The sequence below is a fragment of the Cervus canadensis genome, chromosome 1 (genome assembly GCF_019320065.1).
Source record: "Cervus canadensis isolate Bull #8, Minnesota chromosome 1, ASM1932006v1, whole genome shotgun sequence".
Taxonomy (NCBI): domain Eukaryota; kingdom Metazoa; phylum Chordata; class Mammalia; order Artiodactyla; family Cervidae; genus Cervus; species Cervus canadensis.
This window is the reverse complement of record NC_057386.1, coordinates 126,016,617-126,044,183: the sequence shown is the minus strand read 5'-3', so window position 1 is coordinate 126,044,183 and position 27,567 is coordinate 126,016,617. Positions and strand designations below refer to the sequence as shown.

The 27,567-nt window shown below is 44.1% G+C and overlaps 1 protein-coding gene and 1 non-coding gene across 3 annotated transcripts; both read left to right on the top strand.

The window, feature by feature from the left end:
- The first annotated feature begins 9 nt into the window (after positions 1-9).
- Positions 10-26,867, top strand: RILPL2 (Rab interacting lysosomal protein like 2). Of its 2 annotated transcripts, XM_043442144.1 has the most exons (4): positions 18-723; positions 9,997-10,148; positions 16,831-16,944; positions 26,341-26,867. In XM_043442144.1, the coding sequence occupies exons 1-4, from the start codon at positions 400-402 to the stop codon at positions 26,369-26,371; spliced, it is 621 nt and encodes a 206-aa protein (XP_043298079.1). In that variant the 5' UTR covers positions 18-399; the 3' UTR covers positions 26,372-26,867. The 2 variants fall into 2 exon arrangements, with proteins under 2 accessions (XP_043298075.1, XP_043298079.1); XM_043442140.1 differs by lacking the exon at positions 9,997-10,148 and having other exon boundaries at positions 10-723.
- Positions 16,605-16,708, top strand: LOC122425187. Its single transcript, XR_006264740.1, has one exon. It is a non-coding gene; the product is annotated as a U6 spliceosomal RNA (small nuclear RNA).
- Positions 26,868-27,567: the final 700 nt, after the last annotated feature.

Genomic DNA, 27,567 nt, shown 5'->3' with positions numbered 1-27,567 from the left:
GAGGGCACTGCCCTTCCCCCGGTCTGCAGCGGCTCTCGGGCTGGGAGCGATCACAGTCACTCCTTAACCTCTCTGTTCCTCTTCTCCCCTGCCCTCCCTTCTTCTTGTCCTTTGGTGTCCCGAACCGTATCCTGGGGCCCGCACTCCTGCACGGACTTCGGCGTGGACGGCGCACCGGGAGTGCGGGCCTGCGAGCCGTCCTGCGTGGCCTCCACCGACGCCCCCACCTCCCGGGCCCACCCCTCGGCGGCGCTGATTGGACGCTTCTGGGCCACATTCCCCCGCCCCCTGGCCCGGCAGGGTCCTCGGCCCGGCGGAAAGTTTTCTGTGCCGGGAGGAAGTTGGACGTTCGCAGATTGCGAGAAAGCAGCTCCGGAGGCTGTAGGGGTCTGGGCCGCCATGGAGGAGCCCCCTTTGAGAGAGGAAGAAGAGGAAGAGGAGGAGGACGAGGCGGGCCCCGAGGGGGCTCTGGGCAAGAGCCCCTTGCAGCTGACCGCTGAGGACGTATATGACATCTCCTACGTGATGGGCCGTGAGCTGATGGCCCTGGGCAGTGACCCCCGGGTGACGCAACTGCAGTTCAAGATCGTCCGCGTCCTGGAGATGCTGGAGACGCTGGTGAATGAGGGCAACCTGACGGTGGAGGAGCTAAGAATGGAGCGGGACAACCTCAGGAAGGAGGTGGAGGGGCTGCGGAGAGAGGGCTCGGCCGCCGGCCCGGAGGTGAGTGCGGGAGAGCGGGGACCTGCCCCGGGGGCGGGGTGCAGGGAGAGCCCAGTGGGAGGGGGGGCCGCTTACCTCTCTTGAACATCCAAGCCCCTCAAAACAAATCCCCACGAGTATCAAGTCCTCAGTTTAGAAGTGTGTGTGCTCAATTTGCTGTCTTGTCCGACTCTTCGACCCCGTGGACTGTAGCCCACCAGGCTCCTCTGTCCATGGGATTTTCCCAGACAAGAATCCTGGAATGGGTTGCCATGCCCTCCTCCAGGGAATCTTCCTGATCCAGGGATCGAACCTGAATCTCTTGTGTCTCCTGCATTGGCAGGTGGATTCTTTACCATTGCTCCTGGGAAGCCCAGAAGCTTTATGATAGGTAACATTAACTGAGCACTGACTGGGTGCTGGGCCATGCACTGAGTATGTTCTAAAGCAGAGGCTTCCTGCTGGAAGAGGGAAGGGCAGAGTCTTAACCACTGGACCACCGGGAAAGTCCATCTTTACTTTCAGAAGACAGGTTGATGGGGACCTTGAGCAGTGGTTCTCAAGCCTTACTGTGTTACTCACTCAGTCATGACCAACTCTTTGCGACCCCATGGACTGTAGCCGGCCAGGCTCCCCTGTCCATGGGATTCTCCAGGCAAGAATACTGGAGTGGGTTGCCATTTCCTTCTCCAGGGGATCTTCCCCACCCAGGGATAGAACCCAGGCCTCCTGCATTGCAGGCTGATTCAGTACCATCTGAGCCATAAGGGAAACAGGCATTTCAGGCTTGCAGTTCAGTCAGTTCAGTCACTCAGTCGTGTCCAAGTCTTTGCGACCCTGTGAATCACAGCACGCCAGGCCTCGCTGTCCATTACCAACTCCTGGAGTTTACTCAAACTCATGCCCATCGAGTCAGTGATGCCGTCCAGCCATCTCATCCTCTGTCGTCCCCTTCTCCTCCTGCCCCCAATCCCTCCCAGCATCAGGGTCTTTTCCAATGAGTCACCTCTTCACATGAGGTGGCCAAAGTATTGGAGTTTCAGCTTCAGAATCAGTCCTTCCAATTAATAACCAGGACTGATCTCCTTTAGGATGGACTGGCTGGATCTCCTTGCAGTCCAAGGGACTCTCAAGAGTCTTCTCCAACACCACAGTTCAAAAGCATTAATTTTTCAGCACTCAAGCTTTCTTCACAGCTTTATCAGGCATCAAAATCACCTTGAATGATTAAAACACAGATTGGCTGGCCCCAGCCCCAGAGTTTCCGACTCAGTAGGTCTGCAGTGGGACCTAGAATCTACAACTTTTCACAGGTTCCAAGATGATACAGGTGCTCTCGGTCCAGGTTTCACGATTTGAGAATCTTTGACCTGGAGTAAGAAATACATTTTAACTATAGAGAAATTACTGTTTATGACCACAGAAAAATATGTACAAGAATATCCAGGGCAGTTTTATTCATAATTGTGTCAAACTGGGAAACAATCCAGATGGAACAGAGGAATGGATTTTTTAACTTGTGGTATGGAATACTACACAACAATAAGAAAGTACTGAAACACACAACTATCTGGATGAACCTCACAGATATTACATTGAGAGGTAGAAGCCAGGTACAAAAGAGAGCCTCCTGTACGTAGAATTCAAGAATAGGCAAACTAATCTTTATATATATATACACACACACACGTGGGTATACACATATGGTAAAAATCATCAAGCTATAAATTCAAGATTAGTGCATATTTCTGTATATATGTTATGCCCCCATTTTACAAAATTACATTTTGCATCAATATCCAGAACTGATGAAACCAAAAGTTTCAAGAAACAATTTATCCTGACTCACCCTTACTAAACATGATATATAGTCATACTTTCCTATTCTATTTTTATGAATTTTTAAATTATTGTGCAACTCACTAAATTAATATCACAACTGTCTAGTGGGTCTCCAGTTACAGTTTAAAAAGAAACCTTCCCCAAGTGAATTATCTCATTTAATCCTCATACTATTATTATTCCCATTTTATTTTTTTTATTTATTTATTTTTTTTACCACGAATTGCTTTACTCAGGGCTCAGTTTCAAGGAAGCAGGGAAGAGTGAAATGAGGCAAGGTAGTGTGGAGAGTCCATTTGAAGGTGCGTTGTCAAGCTGGTTACCATCAGATGTGATCAACTGCTCCATCTCATGAGACTATCCCCTCTGGAGACCATCCTGCAAGAAAGCAAAGTTCTATTTCAAGTCTCCAAATAAATAAGGAAAGGCCTTTCCATCTTCAGCATTTGTACAAGTGTAGAAATCTGTGAGCAGGGCCCTTGACCAAACTCTAAGACATGTCTTGGTCAACCAAATCTCTTCTTTCTGGCTGGTTCATATTTTAGTTCTTCCTTAATTACAAAGGTTAGTTCTGGTGAGAGTTATCTTTTTTTTCCCCTTGCCTGGTGAAATGCAGCTGTATTATTCCCATTTTATAGAAGCGGAGACATAGAACAATTAAGTAATCTGCCGAGGACTTATAGCAAGTAAGAGATGGAGGCAGGATTTTAGTTCAGAGATGCTAGTCTGTTGTGTTTTTTTTTTTCCAGCTATACTGGGTCTTCATTGCTTCTTGAGGGCTTTCTGTATTTGCAGCGAGCAGGGATTACTCTCTAGTTGCAGCGCATAGGCTTCTCATTGTGGTGGCTTCTCCCATTGGGGAGCATAGACTTAGTTGCCCCAGGGCATCTGGAATCTTCCCAGACCAGGAATCAAACCCATGTCTCCTGCATTGGCAGGCAGATTCTTGTCTACTGCGCCATCAGGGAAGTCTTCAGAGATGATAGTCTTTTTTTTTTTTTTTTCAGAGATGCTAGTCTTAACCACACAGTACTGAAGTACAGACCTATGACTTTACTTGTGGTAACATTTGATGAGTGACTACACTGTGAGGGCCCTGGAGTTATGGAGCTAAATTAGACAAGGTCCCTGACTTCATGGAACCTCACAACTAATGGGAGAAGCAAGACACACAGACCTTCAAAACCAGCCCACAGGATTACAGACCCAGAAGTGTGCCATGAAAGGAAAACAGGAACAGGGTGGCTGAAATTCACAGGGAAGAGTGAGGATTTCTGGTAGCTTTGTTGGTACACTTTTACTTCACCTACTCATTAGTCACGATGACAATTCTGTTTGTAGATAAGCTTCTTCTTTAGGATCTGTCATATGAGATGGTTGAATATCATGATTAGTAGCCTGACTTTTGAGATTCAAGAGCAGTTAAATGACTTGCCCAAGATCCCTCAGCTCACATTTTGCACTTGTTTCCTGTCATCTCCAACTCCAGGCACAAAGATAGACCCACGATGGATCATGAACAGTGTGGTTGGCACAGGGGCCAGGCCATTTCCTGCCTGGGGCATAGCAGACAAGCTTCATTAGCCCCAGATGAGATAGCACATTTTCCTCCCAGACCGTAATCTTGAGAACAAGCGTGGGGGAAAAGGCAGAGAGAATGAATATTTAATGCCACTAGACAGTTTATAAAAATATACCCTTGTCTTTTTTTTTTCTTCTTGTTTTCTTAATTACTATTTTTAGCTGTGGTAAAGTAGAGGTGAAATTTACCATCTTAATCATTTTTCAGTACAGAGTTCAGTGGCATTAAGTCAATTCACACTATTATGCAACATCACCACCGTCCTCTCCAAAATGCCCATCTTGCGAAACTGAAATTCAGTGTCCACTAACCACTAACTCCAAATTTCCCTTCTCCCCCGAGCCTCTGGTAACTCTGTTCTCCTTTCTGTCTATATGAATTTACCTATTCTAGGCACTTCATATAAGTAGAATCAGATGATTTTTGTTCTTTTGCCACTGACTTATTTCACTTCATGTCACAAGTGGCATGTGTCAGAATTTCCTTCCTTTTTAAAGCTGTATAATATTCCATTGTAGGGATCCACCAGTTTGTTTATCCATCTGTCAATGGGCACGTGGGTTGCTTCCACCTCATGATCTGTATAAATATTGTTTCTCTGAACATGGATTTGTGAATCAATCTTCAAGCACCTGCTTTTAAGACTTCTGGGAACTGCTGTATCATGTGATAATTCTATTGTTAATTTCTAAAGGAACGGCCATTCGGTTTTTCATAGGGACTGCACCATTTTACATTCTATCTACTGTGCCCAAGAATTCCAGTTTTCCCACATTCTTACCAAAACTTGTTTGTCTTTTTTGTTTTTTTTTTTTCCGGCCACACCATATGCCATGTGGGATATTCCTTGTGAAGTGAAGTGAAGTGGAAGTCACTCAGTTGTGTGTGACCCTTTGTGACCCCATGGACTATACAGTCCATGGAATTCTCCAGGCCTGAAAACTGGAGTGGGTAGCCTTTCCCTTCTCCAGGGGATCTTCCCAACCCAGGGATTGAACCCAGGTCTCCAGCATTGCAGGCAGATTCTTTACCAACCGAGCCACAAGGGGATCAAACCCATGTCCCCTGCAGTGAAAGCACAGAGTCTTAACCACTGGACCATCAGGGAAGTCTTGCCAACACTTGTTATTTTGTGTTTTGTTTGTTTGATTACAGTAGCCATCCCAATAGGTGTGAGATTTTTTTTCCTTTGTCTTTTTAAAATTTATGTTCAAAATTCAAAAGTTACAAAAGTATTTGCCTTGGAAAAGCTCTAACATCCCCTCCTTGAAAAAAATTCGAGCCATCAGTTTCTAAAGTATCCAGAGATATTTCATGCAAACAAAAGCAGGTATGAATATAGTTTTCTGTTATTCACACAGATAGTATGATAATATATACCCTGTTCTGCCCCTTGCTTATTTTCACTTAATATGGCATGAAAGTGGTACTAAATCAGAATATAAAGAGCTTCCTCATCTTTTTTAAAAAATGTATTTATTTATTTATTGGCTGTATCAGGTCTTAGTTGCATGCAGGATTTTTAGTTCATATTACTGGCCTGTGGGGTCTAGTTACCTGACCAGAGATCAAACCTGGGTCCCCTGCATTGGGAACTCAGTCTTAGCCACTGGGTCACCAGCAAAATCTCTATTTCCTCATCTTTTAATGGCTTTTGGAAACTTCCATTGTACAATAATATCAACTGTTCAACCTGAGGGTTCTCAGCTTGGAGTTTTTGGGACCCCACTCCCCCCTGTTCCCCAAGATTATGAATCTGATCCAGGAGATCCATGAACTTGCATGGGAAGAAATTATATTTTTATTTTCACCAGCCTCCAGATGAAATGTACCACTTTATTCAATCATGAATGCATTCATTTTGGTGTTTGGTAGAAATTAACACAATACTGTAAAGCAGTTAGCCTTTGATTTAAAATAAATAAATAAAAAAAAATCATGAATGTAGAAAACAAACCACAGTAATATTATCAGTAGTACCTGTGACAGTCATTAGTGGAAATCACAGGTGTTTTCATATCCCATTACAATGTAGTACATATCTCAAAACTTTGTTTTCATTCTCTATCTTATTGGACCTATGGCTCCATCATGTTTAATGAAGGAGCAGGTCTCGGGATCACATATTTATTTTTAGATTTTGATGAGTGTATGTTATCTTAGTTGGTTTCCTTGTAATCCTATGCCTTTTGTTTTATACATTTAAAATCACTCTGAGATGGAATCTATATGGGCTTTACCAGACTGCCAAAAAAGGTCTGTAGAACACAGAAATGTTAAGAATCTCGGCTTTAACCAGCTTCCTATCAAAAGACCTTTGTTTTCCAATCATTTGCTCTGAGCCTGAGCCTCAGTGGATTACTCTGATCTGTACCAGTTGGCCCCTGAGTATGTAGAGGAAGTGGACTCACTGGGTCAAAGGAAAGGCATTTGACGTTTTGATGTGTATACGTGCTAAGTCACTTCAGTTGTATCTGACTCTTTGCAACCCCATGGACTGTAGCCCACCAGGCTCCTCTGTCCATGGGATTCTCCAGGCAAGAATACTGGAGTGGGTTGCCATTCCCTTCTCCAGGGGATCTTCCCAACCGAGAGATGGAACCTGGGTCTCCCGCATGGCAGGTAGATTCTTTACCGTCTGAGCCCCCAGAGAAGCCCAGTGCCACCAGGAACTGTTGCCAAATTGCACTCTAAAGGGGATAAAGTGGTTGGCTCCCTTTGCAGTCACCGAAGGAGCCAGTTTCCCCACAGCTTTTACGACACAGTGTTTTCTCAAACACCACTGATACTTGTCGGTCCAAGAGGAGGAATGTGGACACTACTGCCTTTCTCTTTGCGGTGTGCCTTATTCTCTTTCTCACCTGTAGAGTATTCCAGAGTGTGGTTGTGCCCCCGTTTATTTAACTAGACTTCTGCTAATGGACATTTAGGTTGTTTTCAAATATTTGCTTCATTTTAACTTCAGTTTGAAAAAATGTCAAACCTATGGAAGAGTTGCAAGACAAGTGCAATGAACACTTGTGTACCTTTCACCCTGATTCAGTTGTTGTATTCAGGTGTGCGTATATGTGTGTTTGCATGTGTGTTTAGTATGTCTTAAGAAATACACACTGGGGACTTCCCTGGTGGTCCAGTGGTTAAGAGTCTGCCTGCTAATGCAGGGCATGTGGGTTTGATCCCTAGTCTGGGAGGATTCCACATGCTGCGGGGCAGCTAAGCCCATGCACCACAACTACTGAAGCCTAGAGCCCGTGCTCCACAACAAGAAAAGCCACCACAATGAGAAGCCCGAGCACTGCAACTAGGGAGCAGCTCCCACTTGCAAAACTAGGGAAGGCCCATGCAGAGCAACAAAGACCAGCACAGCCAAAAAGAAAATAAATAAAATTATTTTTAGAAGAACAGAAATAGACACTGAAACTTCCCTGCTTCCACTGCAGGGGGTGTGGGTTCAGTCCCTGGTAGGGAAACTAAGAGCCTGCGTGCCGCAAAGTCCAGCTAAAAAAAAAAGATATACAGACTGAAGTATTTATAGACACCCATATACACATATGTATATACACATTATTTACTCATTCAAAGTCTGGCCAGCTATTTGAGCAGACATTATGGTAGCTGCAGAGTTAGTAAAAGATTAGGATCTTTCAAAAAAACAAAGATTAGGATCTTTCACCCTAAATGCTAAATACTTCAGTGTGTATCTCCTAGACATACTGTTACGCAACCACAATAAATGATCAAATTCAGGGGGGAAAGATGGTAGAATACTAAGATCTAAATGCCATCCCTATTCAAAATTCATAATAATGACCTTTGTAGCACTTTTTTTCTGATGTAGAATCTAGTATAGAGTTGTACAGTATCTTTAGGAAATCTCTCTCTCTCATTTTTTTTTTTTTTTGGCCACACCTTGAAGCATGTGGAATCTTAAATTCCCCAACCAGGGATCGAACCCTCGCCCCCTGTAGTGGGAGCTTGGAGTCTTAACCACTGGACCACCAGGGAAGTAGGACACCTCTCTTTAGTCACCTTTAGTCTGGAGCAGTTCCTCAGCTTTTCCTTCTCTTTCATGACATTGACATTTTTGAATAATTATGTATCAGTCTCTGTAGAATGTCCTTCAACTTGAGCTTGTTCTGGTGTCTCCTCACGGTTGGATTCAAGTAATACATGTTTAGCAGAGTTTTCACTCAAGCAATGCTGTATCCTTCTCAGTGTCTCATATCAGGAGGTGCCTGATTCAGTTTGTCATTATTGGTGATGTTTGGTGATGTTAACTTCTAGCCCTTGGTTACAGTGTTGTCAACAAAATTTCTGCACTGGAAGGGTGCTTTTATGCCCTTTGTAATGTGCAAGTAGCCTATGGGAAAATACTTTGAAACTGTGTAAAATAGCCTGTTCTCCGACAAATTTTCACCCAATGGTTTTAGATCTATTCATTAGTCTTGCCTGAATCAATTATTACTAAATTGGTTGCGAAAGGATTTCCTAACTCTTATCATCATCTACACATTAATTGGCATTCCAGGGATCTCCTCGGTGGTCCAGTGGTTGACTCTGCTCCCAATGCAGGTGTCTGGGGTTTGATCCCTGGCCAGGGAAGTAGATCCCCCATGCTGATCCCACATGCTCCAACTGTTAGTTCGCTTGCTGCAGCTGAGAGTTCGCATGCTACGACTGTAAGATCCTGCATGATACAGGAAAGATCAAAGATCCCCTGTGCCTCACCTAAGATCTGGTGCAGTCAAATAAATAGATAAATATTAATTGGCATTCTGCTGTAAAGTACAGATTCCCTTCCTCCCCAGTGTATTAGTCAGAGAAATAGAACAATAGGAGGTATAGATGTAGCTATAGATATAGATGAGAATATTCATTATAGGAATCAGCTCAGGTGGTTATGGAGGCTGAGAAGTTCCACAATCTGATGCTTGCAAGCTGTAAAACCAAAAAAGCTGGAGTAATTCAGTCCAAGTTGGAAGACTTGTCTCAGGGGCTGATGGTAAAAGTCCTGGTATGGGACAGTTCAAAATCCCAAGAACTAGGAACATTGATGTGCAGTGCTCAAGGGCAGGAGAAGGATGTCCCAGCTCAAGCAGGGAGCGAATTCACCCTCTCTCCACCTTTTTGTTCTGTTTGGGCCCTTAATGATGCCCACCCACACTGGGGAGATCCCTCTGCTGTACTTAGGTCACCAAATCAAATGCTAATCTCTTCCAAAACGCACCTTCACACACACCTCAAAATAATGGGCTAACCAACTATCTGGGTATTCCTTAGCCCAGTCAGGTTGACATATAAAATTAGCTATAAGATCCCCATTAATTAGTTAATTAATTTAAATTAAAAAATTATAGATTCCTGAATCCTCTTTTTATTTGATGATTTATTATCCATTCTTGTTATTATTCGTGTTGTTACTCAGATTGTTCAGTTTGGCCAGTAGGAGCACCTTCGAATGATGTCCTTTTGATCTGTCTCCATCCCTTATACAATGGAATATTCCAGACTCAACTTGGACTTCCCCTGCTCCAGCCCTAGACTCAGCCCCTCTCCAAGGAGCCCTGTCTCCTTTCTTGGAGAAGAGTCCTTAGAACGCTTACTTCTTCTTCTTCTTTTAAAATTTTTTAAAGAGGATCTTAGTTCCCCAACCAGGGATCACACCAGGGCCCAGAGTCCTAACGAAAGCACAGAGTCCTAACCACCGGCCTGCCAGGGAACTCCCAGAACTCTTCACATCAAACACCTGCAGCAGGCAATGCCTCCCCTCATCAGGCCCCTGGGAGTAACAGAACAAGAGAACTTCCCTTTCTGGGATGGAAAGTCCATCCTCATGTGGGGAAATGTACAAGCGATATCCTTTCTTACAGGTGGACCTGGGACCAGACAAAATGGTGGTTGACCTGACAGATCCCAACCGACCACGCTTTACCCTTCAGGAGCTGAGGGACGTGCTTCAGGAGCGCAACAAGCTCAAGTCACAGCTGCTGGTGGTGCAGGAAGAGCTGCAGTGCTATAAGAGGTGGGCTCTGCTGCCCCAGGACTCCTGCTCTGCAGACCCGGAGCCTGTCCGGGACTCCTGGATATGTTACCTGTCTGTTCTGATGCTCGTTCAGTCAACTTACTGGAGACCCACTCTATGCTGGAAACCATTCCTGGCCCTGAGGGTAGAGCAGGGAACGAAATAGGGAGTCCATGCTAGTCTAGGGGGAAGATAGGCACTCAGCCAGGAAGCCTGCAGTGAACACGCCGGATGAGGGTGGTGGATGCTGAAGAGAATGTAGAAAAGTGACTTGACAGAGACTGGGGTGCTGGGGAGGGGCCTGTGTCAGATTGGGTGGGCAGGGAAGACCCCTCTGAGGTGAATGACAGGAAGCAGCCAACCAAGTAACAGTTTGGTTGGGCAAAAGTAGAACAGGAAGTGCAAAGGTCCTGGGATGGGAACCATTTGGCCAATTTAGGGGACCCACCATGGTGGAACTTGGAATGTGATACAGTGGTTCAGAAGAGACCAGGAGCTGGTTATGTTGGCCACAGAAAGGAGCTCTAGGTTTTTTATTTTGTTGTTGTTTTTATTGGAGTATAGTTGTAATGGCAATCCACTCCAGTATTCTTGCCTAGAGAATTCCATGAACAGAGGAGCCTAGAGGGCTACAGTCCACGAAATTGCAGAATCAGACACAACTGAGTGACTAACACACATAGTTGCTTTACAATGTCATATCAATTTCTGCTCTACAGCAAAGTGGATCAGCTATTTGTATACATATATCCCCTCTTTTTTGGATTTCCTTCCCATCTAGGTCCCCACAGAGCACTGAATAGAGTTCCCTGAGCTATACAGTAGGTTCTCATTAGTTATCTATTGTATACATAGTATCAATAATGCATATGTGTCAATCCCAATCTCCCAATTCATCCCACCCCCACCAAGGAGCTCTAGTTCTATAGCAAATGTAACAAGAAGACTCCGGATGCCTTAATCAAGGGAATGACTAGGTCTGATTCACTATTTGAAAAGATCAGTGTGGTGATTCTGATAACTGAACAACTTGGTTATGTAAGAGAAAGTCCTTGTTCTTTGGAAAGCCACTTAAGTATTTAGGAATAAGGGGGTAAGATTTCTCCAATTCACTCTCAGGAGAGTTCAGAGAGAAGGTAGATAGTTGCAGGGGTGGATGAGTCAGTGGATGGAAAGACGGATGGATGGCCAGGTAGGTAGATAGATACATGGATGAGCATCTGAAGGATCGGGGTAAAAAAATATATGGAAAGTTTTTGCACTAGTACTATACCTTTTCTCTAAGTTTGAAATTGTATAAAAATTAAAAGTTAAAAAAATCATCGTAAATATTGTATACAGGAGGAATAGTAGGATAAGCAAGGCAGGAAATAAGGAAGTTGTTGATGTAGCAGGCTTGGACTTTGTTGTATCCCTCTGTACCATGTTTCCTGAAATGTTTTACTTCACATAGGTATTTCTTGAAAAGGAAGCTCTGGGAAGTCCCCTGGTGGTCCTGTGGTCAGGATTCGGCGCTTTCACCGCCATGGCCCAGGTTCAGTCTGTGGTTGGGGAACTGAGATCCCACAGGCCACAGGGCACAGCAAGAAGGAGCTCTGTGGTTGAATAATTCTGAGAAGCCCGCAGTTAAACAAAGCAGTTTCATTAGAGGCAGGCAAAGGAAAGACCAAAAGAATAAGAATGTATTGCCTACTAATATTTGTTTGTTTTTATTTTATTCATTTATGTATGTGTTTTTGGCAGCGCTGAGTCTTCGTTGCTTTTCCCAGGCTTTCTTTTTTTTTTTTTCCCCAGGCTTTCTTTAGTCGTGACGAGCTGGGGCTGCTCTTTGTTCAGTGTGAGGGCTTCTCTCGGTGGTGGCTTCTCTTGTTGCAGAGCAGAGGGTCTAGGCACACAGGCTTCAGTAGTTGCAGGACACAGGCTTGGTAGCTGCGGTTTGCGGGCTCTAGAGCACAGGCTCAGTCAACTAGTGTTTGTTTCATTTTGGTGTACTGGTGGCGCTGCACAGCACATGGGATCTTAGTTCCGCGGGGGCAAACCCATATCCCCTGCATTGGAAGCGTGGAGTCTTAACCACGCTTCCGGACCACAGGGAAGTCCTGTGCCAACTCATATTTATCAGTTCAGTTCAGTTCAGTAACTCAGTCGTGTCTGGCTCTTTGCTACCCCATGGACTGCAGCACTCCAGACTTCCCTGTCCATCACCAACTCCCGAAGATTGCTCATGTCCATCAAGTCGGTGGTGCTATCCAACCACCTCATCCTCTGTCGTCCCCTTCTCCTCCTACCTTCCATCTTTCCCAGCATCAGGGTCTTTTCCAATGAGTCAGTTCTTTGCATCAGGTGGCCAAAGTATTGGCGTTTCAGCTTAGCACTAGTCCTTCCAATGAATATTCAGGACTGATTTCCTTTAGGATGGACTGGTTTGATCTCCTTACAGTCCAAGGAACTTTCAAGAGTCTTCTCCAACACCACAGTTCAAAAGCATCAATTCTTTGGTGCTAAGCTTTCTTTATAGTCCAATTCTCACATCCATATATGACTACTGGAGAAACCATAGCTTTGACTAGGTGGACCTTTGTTGGCAAAGTAATGTCTCTGCTTTTTAATATGCTGTCTAGGTTGGTTATAGCTTTCCAAGGAGCAAGCATCTTTTAATTTCATGGCTTCAGTCACCATCTGCAGTGATTTTGGAGCCTAAGAAAATAAAAGAAAGTTTCCATTGTTTCCCCATCTGTTTGCCATGAAGTGATGGGACCAGATGCCATGATCTTAGTTTGTTGAATGTTGAGTTTTAAGCCAGCTTTTTACTCTCTTCTTCCACTTTCATCAAGAGACTACTTAGTTCCTCTTTGCTTTCTGCCATAAGCGTGGTGTCATCTGCGTATCTGAGGTTATTGATGTTCCTCCTGGCAATCTTGATTCCAGCTTGTGCTTCATCCAGCCTGGCATTTCACATGATGTACTCTGCATATAAGTTAAATAAGCAGGGTGACAATATACAGCCTTGATGTACTCCTCTCTCGATTTGGAACCAGTCTATTGTTCCATGTCCAGTTCTAACTGTGGCTTCTTGACCTGTGTACAGATTTACCAGGAACTCTGCTTAGTGTATCCCAAGCATAATTTCAATTAGTGTTCACAGCAAGCCTGTGAGTTAGGGTAATATTATCCCCAAGATGATCAAAGGGTCAGAGAGGTCAAGTAGCTGCTCAGAGTCCCTGGGCTGGTGGTGGCAACCTTGAGATGTGATGTCAGACAGACTGACATCAGAGCCTGAGCTTTTCGTTATCACACCACCTTGAAACTTGGCAAGTTTGGAAGTATGAGATGTACTCTGAAACAAAACAAAACAAAATCTTTTTTTTAATTTAACTGTGCCGGGTTTGCAGCGTGAGGGATCTTTAATTGAAACGTGCAAACTCTTAATTGCAGTATGTGGGATCTAGTTCCCTGACCAGGGATCCATCCTAGGCCTCTTGCATTGGGAACACAGAGTCTTAGCTAATGGACTACCAGGGAAGTCCCCCAATGATCTTATTCATTAAATTCATTCAATGTGACATCATTAAGAGAGCAGCAAGTAAAAATGTCCTTAGAAAGTCCTATCCGAAAGGACTGAATTCTGCCAACAGGAATTTAATTGTCTTCCTTCTACTGAGGTTGGAACCACGTTAATGGAAAGACCTGCCTTCATCTCATTTAATAAGTGCTCCAGACACAGTTAATTAAAAAGAGGAACTGCTAGACTGCCAATGCCGTAAGCAGCTTGCAAGTGAATAAAGCAACACATGTTGGTTCCAGTTTTGAATTCCCAGAGAACAACAGATGGGCACTTCCCATCTGGTGCAGGCTGATAGACAGATAGCAGGATTCTGTTTCGTCTCTAGTGTTATATATTCTGGAGAAAGCAGCATGTCAACTGAGGTGTTCTCTTAGCAACTGCATCAATTTGGAAGCCCAAGCTCATACTAAGGATAGTTTTTAACTGAAGGCAGCTATGGTAGACTGTTTCCAAAGATGGACACAACAGTTTTTCCCATCTGGCACTCCTTTTGTAGTGAGACTTTGCCACTCCTCTCATCGGAGTACAAGTAGAGTCTATTTTTCCTTTCCTTGAACCTAGATGGCCACATGACTTGCTTGGACCAGTTGAATGTGATGGAGGTGATGCTGTTTGGCTTCCAAGGTTAAGACTCTCAAAGGCCTAGCAGTTTCCATGTTTGTGATCTCAGACTGCTGCCTTGAGACTGCCATGCTATGAGGAAGCTCAAGGTAGTCACGTGGAGAGGTCACATGAAGAATCGAGGGGTCCCATATGACAGCTTCAGCTGATCCACCAACTGAACACGGCCACTTGAGAACCCCAAACTGGATCATCAGGAGAACCACCAAATCAACCATAAGAGATAGAGCCATCTGGGAATTCCTTGGTGGTTTCAGTGGTTTGAATTTCACAATCTCACTGCCAAAGGCCTGGATTTAATCCCTGGTTGGAGAACTGATATCCTACAAGCTGTGCAGAGCAGCCAGAAAAAAAAAAATAGAGCCATCATGAGAAGTCATAAATCATTGGTTGTTTTTTGTTTGTTTGTTTGTTTTCTTTATTTCTTTCTTTTTTTTTTACTTTTGGCTACACCCTGTGTCATGTATGGGATCCTAGTTCCCCAGTCAGGATTGAACCCACTGGACTGCCAAGGGAGTTCCCCATCATTGTTGTAAATTACTAAGTTTTAGGGTGTTTTGTAGCTGTAGGTAGTGGAGAAAGGTAATTTTTGGATCAAGCTACCAGTATGGTTGGTTTTGGCTCTTTCTGGCTTGTAGACAGCTGCCATATTGCTGTGTCATCAGCTGGTGGGGAGAATGAGAAAGAGAGAAAGCTGTATCTCCTTTTGAAGGGGCACTAATCCATCATGAGGGCCCACCCTCGTAACCTCATGTAAACCTCATTGTCTTCCAAAGGCCCTATCTCCAAATACTGTAATACTAGGGGTTAGGGCTTCAACATACAAATTCTTTAAAAAAAATTTCTTTTTTATTTTTTCTTGTTTTTTTGACTGTGTTGGGTCTTAGTTTCAGCATGTGGATTCCTTTAGTTGTGGCATGCAAGCTCTCAGTTGCAGCATGTGAGATCTAGTTCCCTGACCAGGAATTGAACCCAGGCCCCCTGTACTGGGAGCTCAGAGTCTTAGCCACTGGACTACCAGGGAAGTCCCAACATATGAATTCTGGGAGGACATAATTCAGTCTATGGTAAGGGGGAAATTTATGCCTGTACCATAGGCATAAATTTACCAGTTGGTATACACAACAAAATACCTAAGTGGATCTAATGAGCTTACTGGGTCAGACATTGAAACACTTCATCACAGTCAGGCTTCTTTTGGTTGCAAGTGACAGAGATCCTATTCAAACCAGCCAAAGTACAAAAGGAGATTTTGTCGGTTCACATAGCTGGGAAGGATCCTACAATTGCTGTCAGAAATAAAGGAAAAAACTGCATCTAAGACCTCAGGGTTGGAATCAGGGACCCCAGAACTGATTCTTTCTTTGATTCTTTTTCTTTGTTGGCCTCCTTATCTTGTATTAAAGACAATCCTTTTCTGAATCTTAGGGAGCATGACTGCTGGCAGTCCCAGTTGAGCAAGTGAGAGAGAACAGCCTTCTTCCAAGTTCTATGCATCAAGTCCAGGGAAATACTCTGGCCCTTTTTGGGTCACTTGACCTCAGTATCTTATTGATTAACATCAATCTAGCTCTTCATACCACCTGACTTACTGTATATTTTTACATTTTTACTTATTTATTTGTTCGTTGACTGTTTTCTTCTCAATGGAATGTAAATTGCATGAGAGAAGATATTTTATCTGTTTTGTTCATTGCTATGTCTATATACCTTGGTAGACTATGCAGCTTAATAATATTTGTTAAATGAATGAATTCCATGTATTATCTCACTTAATCCCTCAATCCTAGAAGGCAGGTACTTTTATGATCCTTTTATTACCAATTAGGAAATCAAGGCTTAAGTTAAAGCAGCCGTCCCCAGCCTTTTTGGCATCAGAGACCAGTTTCACGGAAGACAATTTTTCCACAGACCAGGGTGGAGCGGGGGATGGTTTCAGGATGATTCAAGAGCTTTACACTTCTGTGCACTTTATTTCTAATCTAATTCCACCGCTGATCTGACAGGAGGTACCAGTTGGTGGCCTGAAGGTTGGGGAGCCCTGAGTTAGAGAATTTATACATGATCATGTTTCTAGAAAATAGAGAAGCTTGAAGTACCAGTCATGGTAATCAGATAAGAGAAAGAAAGAAGAGGTATCAACATTGGAAAAGAGGAAGGGAGATTCCAGAGATCTAGGCCAGAATGTCTAACTCTAGAGCTTTCAGTGATAGTATTATTAATATAATAATAATTAGGAAAAAAATAATTATGAAGAAACTTCACTTTCAGCGCCCACTTCGGCAGCACATATACTGCAATTGGAACAAAACAGAGATTAGCATGGCCCCTGCATAAGGATGACATGCAATTTCATGAAGCATTCCATAATTTTTTAATAACAATGAATATGTAAATAAATAAACTGTAAAAAAGGAAAAGAACCTTCACTTTCAAAGCTGCACAGATAAGAGATCTGCAGTAAAACAACCCACTTATTTATCTCATTTTTCCCAGTGGCTTGATTCCACCAAGAGAAGGCCCAGGAAGAAGAAAAGAGAAAGAGACTCTTGTTCCCATGGGCAGCAATGCCAACAGCAACAAGGAGGAGAAGACAATCATAAGGAAACTGTAAGTTGACTTGCTGCCCCACGTTGCCACTAAATAATTGCTAAAGAAAGGAGTTGGGGTGAGAGGGGGAGGCCCTGCTCTCCTGGTGGTGGTCCTGCAGCTGATATGAAAACCCTATGCTGGTGTATTATGGTGTCTTCTAGGCAGTAGTGTAAGCACCTGACATTATTAATTCATTGACTCATCACAGTGACCCTATGAGGTAGATACTGTTGTTATCCTTGACTCACAGATGGGGAAATAAATTCCAGGGGGTAAAGTTCTGTACCCAAGGTCACACACATTGTAAGTAGTGAAGTCAGTATTTGAACCCAAGGAAGTCCAGGTTCTACACTGTACTGCCTCCCTGTGATATAATAACAATAATCAGATAATAATACTAATAATAATAAACAACAAGAAAAACAATAGCAATAATTATTGGAGTTTACGGGGGATAAATCATCACCTCTTTTACCTCCAACTCTGGAGGGTCCCTTGTCTCCCAACATTAGGACACATAAGACAGTTTCCTTCGAACACTCCCCTTGTTTTCATGCACCTTTGTTCATTCCTAGTTTCTTTGGTTGCTGCACCTCAAGCCATAGAGTGTGAGATGATAATTAAAGTTCAGATTCTCAGAAATCAAGTCACTGGTTCTAGGATGAGGCCCAGAAATCTGGATTTTTAATGAATGCCCAGACAATTGAATGTGGGGAACCTTTGGACAACAGCCTGAGATATACCTTTTCTTCTTTTTTTAAAAAGTATTTATTTATATATTTGGCTGTGCCGGGTCTCAGTTGCAGCACATAGGATCCTCGATCTTCGATGTGACATGTGGGATCCCTTAGTTGTGTGATGCGAACTCTTACTTGTGGCAGGTGGGATCTAGTTGCCCAACCAGGGATTGAACCCAGACCCTCAGCATTGGGAGCACAGAGACTTAGCCACTGAACCACCAGGGAAGTCCCCAGATATGCCTTTTCTGACTCCAGGTATGAATACAACTAGGCACACCTTAGTTTCTTCCATTTCTTAAACAAAGGAAAACAACAGAATTGGAAAAAGTAGAGATCTTTTCAAGAAAATTAGAGACACCAAGGGAGCATTTCTTGCAAAGATGGGCACAATAAAGGATGGAAATGGTATGGAACTAACAGAAGCAGAAAATATTAAGAAGAGGTGGTAAGAATACATAGAAGAACTATACAAAAAAGATCTTCATGACCCAGATAACCATGATGTGATCACTCACCTAGAGCCAGACATCCTATGTGAAGTGCAGTCAAGCGGGCCTTAGGAAGCATCACTATGAACAAAGCTACTGGAGGTGATAGAATTCCAGCTGAGCTATTTAAAATCCTAAAAGATGATGCTGTGAAAGTGCTGCACTCAGAATGCCAGCAAATTTGGAAAACTCAGCAGTGGCCACAGGACTGGACAAGGTCATTCCAATCCCAAAGAAAGGCAGTGCCAAAAAATGTTCAAACTACTGCACAGTTGTACTCATCTCACACGCTAGTAAAGTAATACTCAAAATTCTCCAAGCTAGGCTTCAATAGTACGTGAACCAAGAACTTCCAGATGTTCAAGCTGGATTTAGAAAAGACAGAGGAACCAAAGATCAAATTGCCGACACCTGTTGGATCATAGAAAAAGCAAGAGAATTCCAGAAAAATATCTACTTCTGCTTCATGGACTATGCTAAAGCCTTTGACTGTGTGGATCACAACAAAATGTCAAAAACTCTTTAAGAGATGGAAATACCTACCTTACCTACCTCCTAAGAAACCTGTATGCAGGTCAAGAAGCATCAGTTAGAACTGAACATGGAACAACGAACTGGTTCCAAATTGGGAAAGGAGTACATCAAGGCTGTATGTTGTTACCCTGCTTATTTAACTTATGTGCAGAATACATCATGCAAAATGCCAGACTGGATGAAGCACAAGCTGGAATCAATATTGCCAGAAGAAATATCAATAACCTCAGATAAGCAGATTACACCACCCTTATGGCAGAAAGCAAAGAGGAACTAAAGAACCTTTTGATGAAAGTGAAAGACGAGAGTAAAAAGCTGGCTTAAAACTCAACATTCAGAAAACTAAGATCATGACATCCGGTCCCATCACTTCATGCCAAATAGATGGGGAAACAGTGGAAACAGTGACAGACTTTATTTTTTTAAGCTCCAAAATCACTGCAGATCATGACTGCTGCCATGAAATTAAAAGACACTTGCTCCTTGGAAGAAAAACTATGATTAACCTATACAGTGTATTAAAAAGCAGAGACATTACTTTGCCACAAAGGTCTATCTAGTCAAAGCTCTGGTTTTTCCAGTAGTCATGTATGGATGTGAGAGTTGGATCATAAAGAAGGCTGAGTGCCAAAGAATTGATGCTTTTGAACTGTGATGTTGGAGAAGACTCTTGAAAGTCCCTTGGACTGCAAGGAGATCATACCAGTCCATCCTAAAGGAAATCAGTCCTGAATATTCATTGGAAGGACTAGTGCTGAAGCTGAAGCTCCAATATTTTGGCCATGTAATGCAAAGAACTGACTTATTGGAAAAAACCCTGATGCTGGGAAAGATGGAAGGTAGGAGAAGGGGATGATAGAGGATGAGATGGTTGGATGGCATCACTGACTAGATGGACGTGAGTTTGAGCAGGCTCCGGGAGTTGGTGATGGACAGGGAAGCCTTGCATGCTCAGTCCATGGGGTCACAAAGAGCTGGACATGACTGAGCGACTGAACTGAGCTGAACTGAGGCACACCTTTCCTCCACTCCAGGCTGAAGCAAGCAGCCTGTTGGTCTTGGTTGCTTTGAAAATGTCTGGCCTGGTGACAGTTTCCCAGCTCCTGGTCTTTTGGATCGAAAGTGAGAAACAGCCTTGGTCAAGGGTGTCTAACTCGAAAGCCTATTGGGGCCAAGCACTTCATGTGGATGTGTGAGGGGGATGTAGGGTAGGGTAGGGGACATTTGCCCCTCAGTTCTGTCTGGCCAATGAACAACTTGTTAACAGACCTTCTGATTCTTGAGAGATGCCAAGACATCAGATTTGTTCATGGAATCTGTTTTCCAAATGCTGGCAAATCATTTAAGCTTAAAAATAAAGTGTGTGATCCGAATGAACCCACATTGTGGGTTGCAACAGATCCTCAGCCTCCATCCAGCTCTTGCTTCATTAGTCTTGCCTCCCAGGGAGGGCTGAGGGGACCTCAACGTCCATTCATGTATTTGGTCATTAGTTAGTCAACAGACTCTCACTGAGTCTATATTATATTGTGCGCCAGGCGAGATATTCACCCTGAGGGTACTGCCGTGACCAGTTTTGTAAGGACTGTGTCAACTCCGGTTTTACAGGGAAGTAATTTTGAGGGGTCAGAGATTCTGGGTTACCTTCCAGGATAGGTTTAATTAAGATGCCTTTGTTTCAAGAGAGAAGAGAGATTTTTTGTTTTCTTTTTCTTTTTTTGGATCCTCAGGAACAGAGTGTTCCATTAGTGATTCTCAGCTCATGGCACGATGAGCTTGTTGTCAGCACAAGCTTTCTTTCTTCTTGCTTTTATTTATTTCCTCTTTATCTCCATCCCCCATTCGCAATCTGCTTCCCAGCTCCCCTCCCCCTCAGCCCATCTCATATGTATTTAATGTGCTCTAAAAAGTATATATTGTCTTATGTGGATGTGTTTTCAATGGTAACTGATATTTTGTTTAACACTTCATTCTCATTCTGTTTCCTAGTGCTTTTTTCCCCCCTTTTTTTTACCAGGCACTCTTCTTTTTTAGGCTTTTTTTTCTTTTTTTTTTTGCTGCGCCATGTCTGCGGGATCTTAGTTGCCAACTAGGGATCAAACCCCTGCCCCCTGCAGTGGAAGCTCAGAGTCCTAACCTCTGGACCGCCAGGGAATTCTTCAGGCACTTTTTAACAAAAATTTTAGTAATATGTTTTACTAATTAATGCTTCCAAAATACTGTCATTTTCAATGATAATAACTATAAAATATTGTTAGTGAGATATTTTACAATCTTTTTTTAAAAATAGTAAGCCCTTGAAATCTTATGTATATTTCACACTGACAGCATATTTCCATTAAGACTCGTAGTGTCCACTGTATTGCGCGGCACAGCTTTAAGCAATATATGGTCAAATGCTTTGGGTTTTGAGAACTGAGTGTGAATGATCCTTTTCTTTAGTGTTTTTTAAAAATTATACCTAACATAAAATTTACCATTTTGATCATTTTTTAAAAATTGAAGTTAGTTGATTTACAGTGTTGTGTTAGTTCAGGTGTATAGCAAAGTGATTCAGTTATACATATATATAATATATATCTTTTTAAATATCTTTTCTGTTATAGGTTATAACAAGTTATTGAATATTATTTCATGTGTGGTACAGTAGGTCTTTGTTGTTTATCTATTTTATATATAGTGTGTATCTGTTAATACTAAACTCCTAATTTATTCCTCCCCTGTGCTTCCCCTTTGGTAACCATAATAGATTGTTTTCTATGTCTGTGAGACCATTTTAGTCATTTTTTTTAAAAATACTTTTTTATTGGGCTGCACCAGGTCTTAGTTGCGGGACATAGGATCCTTAGTTGAGGTACTCCGGATCCCCAGCCACAGCACTTGGAGTCTTTAGTCTCAGAATTCAAACTACTAGTTTTGGCATGTGGGATTTTTTTTTTTTTTGGCATCTAATTCCCCGACCAGGGATTGAACCCAGGCCCCTGAATTGGGAGTGTGGAGTCCTAGCAACTGGACCAACAGAGAAGTCCCCATTTTTCAGGGGCATTATATATCAGTATGTTTACAGGGTCTTCCCTTGGCCATCCAGTGGTTAAGACTCTGAACTTTCACTGCAGCGGGTGTGGGTTTGATCCCTGGTCCGGGAACTAAGATCCTACATGCTGTGTGGTGTGGCCAAAAAAAAAGAAAAAAGGAAATTTATGATATTGTGCAGCTATCACCACAATCTATTTCCAGAACTTTTTCATCATCCCGTCCTGAAACTCTGTCCCCATTAAACACTAACTGCTCAGTTCCCCTCCCCCAGCCCCTGGCAACCACCACTCCCCTGTCTGTCTTTATGAATCTGACTACTCTGGAGACCTCATGTAAGAGGAGACATACAGTATTTGTCCTTCTGTGACAGGCTTATACGATTAGCATATTGTTCTCAGGTTCATCCATGTTGTACCACATGTCAGAATTTCTTTCATTTTTAAGGCCTGGTGATATTCCATGGTATGTGTAGACCACTTTTGATTTATCTATTCATCTCTTGATGGACATTAAGCAATTTTTTGTTTTGTTTTAATTTTTTCTTTATTTGACTATGCATGCATGCGTGCTCAGTCGCTTCAGTCCTGTCTAACACTTTTCAACACTATGGACTGTAGCCCTGCCAGGCTTCTCTGTCCATGGGATTCTGCAGGCAAGAATACTGCAGTGGGTTGCCATGCCTTCCTCAAGGGGATCTTCCCAACTCAGCGATCGAAACAGGGTCTCCTGCGTTGCAGGTGGATTCTTTACCATCTGAGCTACAAGGGAAGGCCTTATTTGAATATACCGGGTCTTAATTGTGACCTTGCAGAATCTAGTTCCCTGACCGAGAATCAAACCAGGCCCCCTGCATTGGGAGCTCGAAGTCTTAGCCACTGGACCACCAGGGAAGTTCTTAAGCAGTTTTTTAAGATCCATCCACCTAGCAGCGTAGACACACCTCTTGTTTCTAACCCCAGTAATGGGATCCCAGGTTGCCTTCCCCCATTGTGGAGAGTGCTGCAGTGAATATCTACATGCTTATTCATGTCCTCTCATGGATTTGTGTGTGAATTTCCCAGGGATAGACATCCAGGAGGAAAATTGCAGGGCCACGGGCCTATCAGCCAGGGTTCTTGTTTATCAAGAAATCAAGGTTCACTCAAAAGGAGTGACTGAAAAGATTTCAAGAAGGGACATTTTACAGAAGTGGGAACAGAGATAAGGATGGAGAAGCACCCTGGGGCAGGCAACAGAGGAGCGAGGAGAGGGAGCTGTGAGGGGCCCTGGGGGAGTCAGACTGAAGTGTGGCCTTCAGAAGAGGAACACACAGTGACTAGTGAGACAAGGCCGGCAGGGACAGAGCCGGGAGTGAATACCCCTACATTTCTCTCCTCCCACCCTCCCACCTCCTGCTGGTGCTTCCCATTGGCTGAGCCCAGCCAGAAGCTAGAGGACAAGGGAGCTTGTTGAGATCATCCACAGATGTCAGCCTCCTGGAGTTGAGAGCAGGCCAGAGAAGGGAGAACATGATTCTGTGGGGGCAGATAGCCCACAGAGCATGCATCTTCTTAGTTAAGCATTCCCAGGCTTGTGGGATCTTAGTTTCCTCACCTGGGATCAAACCCAGGCCCCCTGCAGTGGAAGTGTGGAGTCCTAACCACCGAACCACCAAGGATGTCTCTGCCAGGCTTTCTTTTTTTTTTTTTTAGCCAGGCTTTCTTTTCTCCTTTCTTTTCTTTCCTTATTTTTTGCTTGCACTGGGTCTTCATTGCTGCCTTCGGGCTTTCTCTAGTTGCGGCCAGTTGCGGGCTACTAGTTGCGGGCTACTCTCTCATTGTGGTGCATGGACTTCTCATTGCGATGACTTCCGTTGCTGTGGATCACAGGCTCTGGGCACACGGGCTTCAGTAGTTGCAGCATGTGGGCTCAGTACTTGTGACACATGGGCTTAGTTGTTCGAAGGCGTGTGGAACTTCCCGGACCAGAAATTGAACCTGTGTTCCCTGCGTTGGCAGGCAGATTCCTATTTACTGTACCACAGGGAAGTCCAAGTTTCTTGAATGACTGCATGAAAACAGCTTTGTCAGACAAGACCACTTGAAACCACATTTATTTATTCCTCCAGCAAATATTTATTGAGGGTCTACCGTGCAGCAGGCACTGTGCTAGGTGCTGGGGTAGAGTGAACAAGACACAGTCCCTGCCCTCATGGTGCTTACATTCTAGTGGGAGAGGTAGAGAGTAAACTGGTCAGGACAATTTCAGGGAGCTACTTTTTCATTTTTTTGGCCTCACCTTGAGGCATGGGGGACTTTAGTTCCCCCATCAGGGATTGAACCCGTCCTCCCTGCCATGGAACCACTGTCTTAACCGCTGGGCCGCCAGGGAAGTCCCGATAAAGAGCTACTTTAAATTTGTTGAGTCCTGGAAGGCGCCTGTGAAAAGGCGCCAACTCAAGCTGAGCCCTGAAAGACCATAATGATCTGAGTTTTCCCTGCCTTTCTGGCAGAAGGAACAGCAGGTATAAAGGTCAGAGGCTGGAGACAGCTTGTGCAGCAGAGACAATGGTGGCTGGAGCAGCAAAGAGAAGGGAGGTGAGGTTGGAGTGGGAAGTGATCGGGTCGTTCTGGGCCACATGGATCCCAGTGATGACTTTGGGTTTCATTCTAAGTGCTTTGGAAAGACCTTGGAAGGTTTTAAGCTAGGGAGTAACATGTCTGTATTCACCTATAAAAAGCTTAAGGACCTCCCTGGTGATCCAGGGGTTAAAACTCCATGCTCCCAATGCAGTAGGCATGGATTCAATCCCTGGTCCAGAAACTAAGATCCCACATGGCACATGATGCAGCCGAGAATAAAAAATAAAATCTTTTTGACAAAACAAAAGTTTACTCTGACCACTTTGTGGAGAAGGGTTGATAGAACAGAGTCAAAGTGTTTCTTCTCCCTAGAAAGGGTCTCCTGTGGTAGGATAATGTATGAGAGAGCATCTCCACCCTATAGAGGATATCAGATCTGAAAGTGTTTATGTGGGCTATTCACTGGCTGAGGATCGCACTGGAAACAAGGCTTCCAGATGCATAAGCTACTGGTTTCTTTCTGCCTCTTCTTGGGGAGTTCTTTGGGTCACATAATTGGAGTTTGAGCCTGATATGGCGAAAATGAAATGTATGTAAGCCAGCCTAAGGACATGGGCTTCCCAGGTGGCACTAGTAGTAAGGAATCCCTCCTGCCAGTTCAGGAGATGCAAGACTTGGGTTCGATCCCTGAGTTGGGAAGATCCCCTGAAGGAGGGTATGGCAACCTGCTCCCTATTCTTGCCTGGAGAATCCCGTGGACAGAGCAGCCTGGCGGGCTATAGTCCACGGGGCTGCCAAGAGTCAGACACGACTGAGCACACATTGAAGACACAGATTTGAAGATAGTGAGGCCGCGATTTCATGATCAGACAAGCTATGGGGTGAATGAATGAATGACTTCCCGAAGAATTAGGTCACACTAAGAAGGGTTTTTATCTTTGTCCCGAGAACAATGGGGAGCCCTGGAAGGGTTTAAGCTGAGGAATGACTTAGCTCTGCACAGTGATGCAGTCATGCTGGCTGCTATGTGAGTGGATTGTGAGGGCGGCGGGGGAGGGGGCGGACGGGAAGGCTGTGGTGCTCATCAGGGTGGCTCGGCCTGGGGGTGGCAGTGCAGGAGATAAGTGGTGGGATTAGGAACATATTTGGGGCATGGTGACTAAAATATAACAGATGGGCTGACAGGAGAGGAATTGAGAACAACTCCCAGTTCCTGGCTTGAATGACTGGGTGGGGGTGATGTCATTTCCTGAGGCAGGGAAGTGGGGGTTGGGAGGTGGTATACATAGGTTCAGGGGGAGGGCGGATGTGCCCTAACGCCTGTATCCACACATGAGTCAAGGGCTCGCCCCTGCCGTTGCCGGCAGAGCTCCTAGCGGGGCTGGGACTGGGGGTTGTCTTTGACTAGAAGCAAGAGCCTGTATCCCCATCACTGACTTTTCAGCTCACTGGCCATCTTTGCATCTTTCCAACAACCTGAACTAGCATTGACACTACTTTGTGATCACCTCCATGTGTCAAGTGCGTCAGGAGGACTGAAAGTGTGGTGTTCATGCCTCAGGGGATATCTTTATATGTTTTATCTGTTATTTCCAAGAATTTACATGTTAGTCATTCATTATTCCTTCTCAGGGAACACTGAGAAGTTATCGTTTCCTCTACAATAAAAACCACTTAAAATGAAAACAAAAACATTCCAGACTCCATTTGTCAGTCTAGCACAGTGGTTAAGTGGGCTTCTGGGCCCAACTCCCAGTTCCAAGGCATAATTGTGTGACCTTGGGCCTGTTACTTAACCTCCCAGAACCTCAGTTTGCTCATCTGTAAAATGGGGATATTGACTATACTCGACCTCCTCATGTTGTTATGAGTGTGAAATGAACTAGTAGATGGAAAGCCCTGGAACAGTGCCTGTTGCATAATGAGCTCTTAAGAAATAAACTTTTGAGTGAATGGCCTGCAGGAGCTGCTTACAGAATTGGCAGGGGGTTGTGCACCCTCCGCTTCAGAGCTCTCTCTGTTTCCTCTGACCGCCCCCTCTCTCTCTCCACCCAGGTTCTCTTTCCGGTCAGGGAAGCAGACGTAGACCTGAGGCTACAACTGCGTTCTCAGACACAGAAGACAACCCACAAAGACGACTTCCACAATCATCTCTCAGTGCCATGCGTACCCACTGCACTTGCTTCTTCACTTCCCCTCAAAGCCGTCCGAGGAGGAAGGGGTGAGGCTTTCTCCCTGGCTGCAGAACTGAACACCCCTGAACGGTGGGCCAGGGCAGGAGAAGTGGTAAAAGAAATTGAGAAAGCAGAAGAAAAAAACAGTGGGGCCACCTGCAGCCCCACTTCAACCACCCAGGGGGCCCCAAACACGTAGATGTGGATGCCAGCTCTGCTTCCCTGGGCCCACGTCTTTACCACACAGCAGTGAAATACACCAGCCCAAGTGGGGATGGGGAGAGGATGCAGGAAAAGCTGGTATGGACATTGCAATGATAACTTCACTGATATTTAGTGAATATTTGATTTTGCTCATATGATTTTCTATGTATAATTTTGTATTAAAGTAAAACAACTTTTACACTTTCTGTGTTTTAGAGTGGCCTCTTAAGAGTTATGTGACCTGGTGTAAGGTACTTCAGCCTTTTGGAATCTTGGTTTCCAAATTTGTGAACTGTATACAGTTGACTCTTGACCAATTCAGTTTGAACTGCACAGGTCCACTGACATATGGATGTTTTTCTATAGTAAACACCGTGAAATTGAAAGTGAAAATCTCTCAGTCGTGTCCGACTCTTTGCGACTCCATGGACTATGCAGTCCATGGAATTCTCCAGGCCAGAATACTGGAGTGGGTAGCCTTTCCCTTCTCCAGGGGATCTTCCTGATCCATGAATCAAACTGGGGTCTCCTGCATTGCAGGTGGATTCTTTACCAACTGAGCTATTAGGGAAGCCCAGTAAACACCATAGTACTGTACAATCTGCATATGTGGAGATATGTATGGTATATATAACATATCTCCATATATGAGATGGTTGAATCTAGTTGGATCTGCATATATGGAGGAGGAATCTTGAATCCAGAGGGCTGACTAAGCTATAGGTGGATTTTTAAAAATTTTTTTATTTATTTTTTGGCCGTACCACGTGGCACGGGAATCAGTGCTCTGACCAGGGATCAAACCCACACTCCTGCATTGGAAACTTGAAGTTTTAACCACTAGACCACCGGGAAGTCCCTATGCTTGGATTTTCTCAATGTGGGGAGAGTGAGGGCCCATAAC

What these genes read in the sequence shown, in the direction of transcription:
- RILPL2 (XM_043442140.1), top strand. Translation starts at nt 400, where the DNA reads ATGGAGGAGCCCCCTTTGAGAGAGGAAGAAGAGGAAGAGGAGGAGGAC. An exon ending in GCTCGGCCGCCGGCCCGGAG is followed by an intron (nt 724 to 16,830) that starts GTGAGTGCGGGA and finishes CATTTTTCCCAG; the next exon opens with TGGCTTGATTCCACCAAGAG. An exon ending in AAGACAATCATAAGGAAACT is followed by an intron (nt 16,945 to 26,340) that starts GTAAGTTGACTT and finishes CTCTCCACCCAG; the next exon opens with GTTCTCTTTCCGGTCAGGGA.